This window comes from Colobus angolensis, unplaced genomic scaffold (genome assembly GCF_000951035.1).
Source record: "Colobus angolensis palliatus isolate OR3802 unplaced genomic scaffold, Cang.pa_1.0 Scaffold137, whole genome shotgun sequence".
Taxonomy (NCBI): Eukaryota; Metazoa; Chordata; class Mammalia; order Primates; family Cercopithecidae; genus Colobus; species Colobus angolensis.
This window is the reverse complement of record NW_012114455.1, coordinates 5,999,543-6,002,087: the sequence shown is the minus strand read 5'-3', so window position 1 is coordinate 6,002,087 and position 2,545 is coordinate 5,999,543. Positions and strand designations below refer to the sequence as shown.

Genomic DNA, 2,545 nt, shown 5'->3' with positions numbered 1-2,545 from the left:
CGGTGACTCACGCCTGTAATCCCAGTACTTTGGGAGGCCGAGGTGGGCAAATCACCTGCGGTCAGGAGTTCAAGACCAGCCTGACCAACATGGGGAAACCCCGTCTCTACCAAAAAAACAAACATCAGCAGGGCATGGTGGTGGGAGCCTGTAATCCCAGCTACTTGGGAGGCTGAGGCAAGAGAATCACTTGAACCCGGGAGGCAGAGGTTCCAGTGAGCCAAGATCTTGCCATTGCACTCCAGTCTGGGCAACAAGAGTGAAATGCCATCTCAAAAAAATTTAAAAATAAAATAAAAATTAAGCAGAAACTTCCAGAGCCTTCACAGCTGAAGGCTCCATGGACACTCAGGACTTTCCTTGGTCCAGTTAAATCTCCCACTTCTGGCCCTTAGCATCCGGGCAGGAGAAAGGGAAATGGGGCATGCTCCTCAATCCCACTCCTCCCAGGTGCTTACACTCGAGAAAGAAGGAAAACCTACAGGACCTAACTGCTACTGAAAATCAGGAGTTAGCTGGCGCAGTAGCTCACACCTATAATCCCAGCACTTTGGGAGGCTGAAGGGGGCAGGTCACCTGAGGTCAGGAGTTGGAGACCAGCCTGTCCAAAATGGCGAAACCCCGTCTCTACTGATGATACAAAAGTTAGCCAGGTGTGGTGGTGCCCGCCTGTAGTCTCAGCTACTTGGGAGGCTGAGGCAGGATAATCTCTTGAACCTGAGAGGCAGAAGTTGCTATGAGCCAAGATCGCACCATTGCACTCCAGCCTGGGCAACAAAGTGAGACTCAAGAAAAAGAAAATCAGGAGTTGTACTCTGGCAAATAGCAAATAAGGGGCTTCAAGGAGGTAAAAACCAGTCCTTGAACTGTTACAACAGCCCTGAGGCAACACAGAATTGTATTCATTGCTTGCCCAGGTCAGACTGTCCCAAGCACTGTACAGGATGTCCCGAGCACTGTGCACTGTGCTAGGATGAAGCGTTTTGCTTGTTTTGAGAAAAGGGTTGACGAGACCATTCTTTCCATTCTCCTGCACCTAGAAGTGTTTCCCCAAAACATTCTAGACTCAAGTTCTTCCTATCCTATATGTTATGCAGGAAAGGAGGTTCTGCACATGCTGGGGGGGGAAGTTCATCATTTCATCTAATTCACAGCTGTCCCTCTGTGTTTCTGAGAAAGCAAAGAGAGGGGGGATACTTAGAGGGAACTTGGCAGCACTTTCCCCAGGGCAAGAGCCTTCTCTTTGGAGGTAACAAGCCCTGAGAGTCTCAGATGCATGCTGAACCACTACAGCTGCAGAAAGGGGCTGAAAACAATCAGCGATAACCTCGACTGTCAACATCCCCAGCATAAGCACAGAGCTGGGTACCTGGGGGCAGGTGAATTGGCAAAGGATTTAAAGACCCTGATCCCAGTGGTTCCTAATGCATCACCCACATTGACAACTCAGAGAAAGACACAGTTGGTGGGTGAGTCTAGAGTTTGTGGGTAGAGAACAGGACCCTCCACCCAATCCAGACCTGTGTCATTGAGACTGGGGTTGGATGGAGTTTTGTGGTCTTGAGACCAGGTCATCCCTCTCTTCCTGAGTACTACCCCCTTCCCCAGGGGGCAGCGGTGACATGGGACAGAATGAATTCACCTCTTACACATTTGTACCTGGGGCTGTGGGCAATGCAGTGAAAGGACCTTACATGAAGTCCCGGGCAACTAGCAGTATCCAGTAGAGAAGACCGTTTTCAGGGACTGGAGGTCTGTTTCCCTCCTGGGGAAATGCTGACTTCCCAACCTCACTGCTGGTGACCTGCCACTGTGCTGGCCTCTGCCCCACTTGCCCTCTAGCATGGCAGTGAGAGTCCCTCTTAGGGTTACCCAGGTGGGTTGTTTTTTGCTTTCTGTTTGTTTTCCCGATCTTCAGTTTGGAGTAAAAGTGAGGAAGGCTGTACAGTAGTGATGAGAGGAGGACATGATTTTAGCATGACCTTTTCCCCCTCTCTCTGTTGTGCTTTACAATGAAAAGCTCTGGAACCTTCTCCCCACACAGTCGGATCTGGGAGGGATCTTCAGGGATCGAACAGTGTGGGGCTCTGCAGTCGGACTCTGCAGGGATCCGAACAGGGTCGCTGAGACCAGTGCACGAGCCTCTTCGGAGAGGATGCATCCTGGACTCTTGGCCGCAGAGGAGGAAGCGGTTGGGGTCTCCCAAGGACTCTTTCTAAAGGGTCAGTCCAGCACGGTAGGGGTTAACGTGGGTCGGCGCGTAAAGGGAAGGAAAGAAGTTGGAGTTGACACTTCAAGGGGGAGGGTGGCGGACGGGTCTCGCTGCCTGATTGGTTTTGCATTTCATCCCAATTTTTTTTTCTCCGCTCTCTCCCTCTTTTCAGTTTCTCTCTCTGATCCCAGGGGAGGGGAAACGGGAATAGTGAGAGATCAAAAATAAACCTCTTATGTCAAGCCGGGAAGGAAGTATAAATAAGAAGGGCTCGGCAGCCCACTCGGTGCTTCCCGGGGCGGGGAGGAGGCAGGAGGCGGCTGCGCGGGGCTG

At 51.5% G+C, this 2,545-nt stretch overlaps 1 protein-coding gene across 1 annotated transcript in view; it reads left to right on the top strand.

Annotated features, from left to right (window-relative positions):
- The first annotated feature begins 1,276 nt into the window (after positions 1 to 1,276).
- The window catches only part of ADAMTS8 (ADAM metallopeptidase with thrombospondin type 1 motif, 8), a 24,055-nt gene continuing 22,786 nt past the window's right edge, over positions 1,277 to 2,545 (top strand). Inside the window, exons 1-2 of the mRNA XM_011934735.1 lie at positions 1,277 to 1,465; positions 2,045 to 2,260. Coding sequence (XP_011790125.1) covers positions 1,277 to 1,465; positions 2,045 to 2,260 — 405 coding nt within the window. The remainder of the gene's footprint in view (positions 1,466 to 2,044; positions 2,261 to 2,545) is intronic.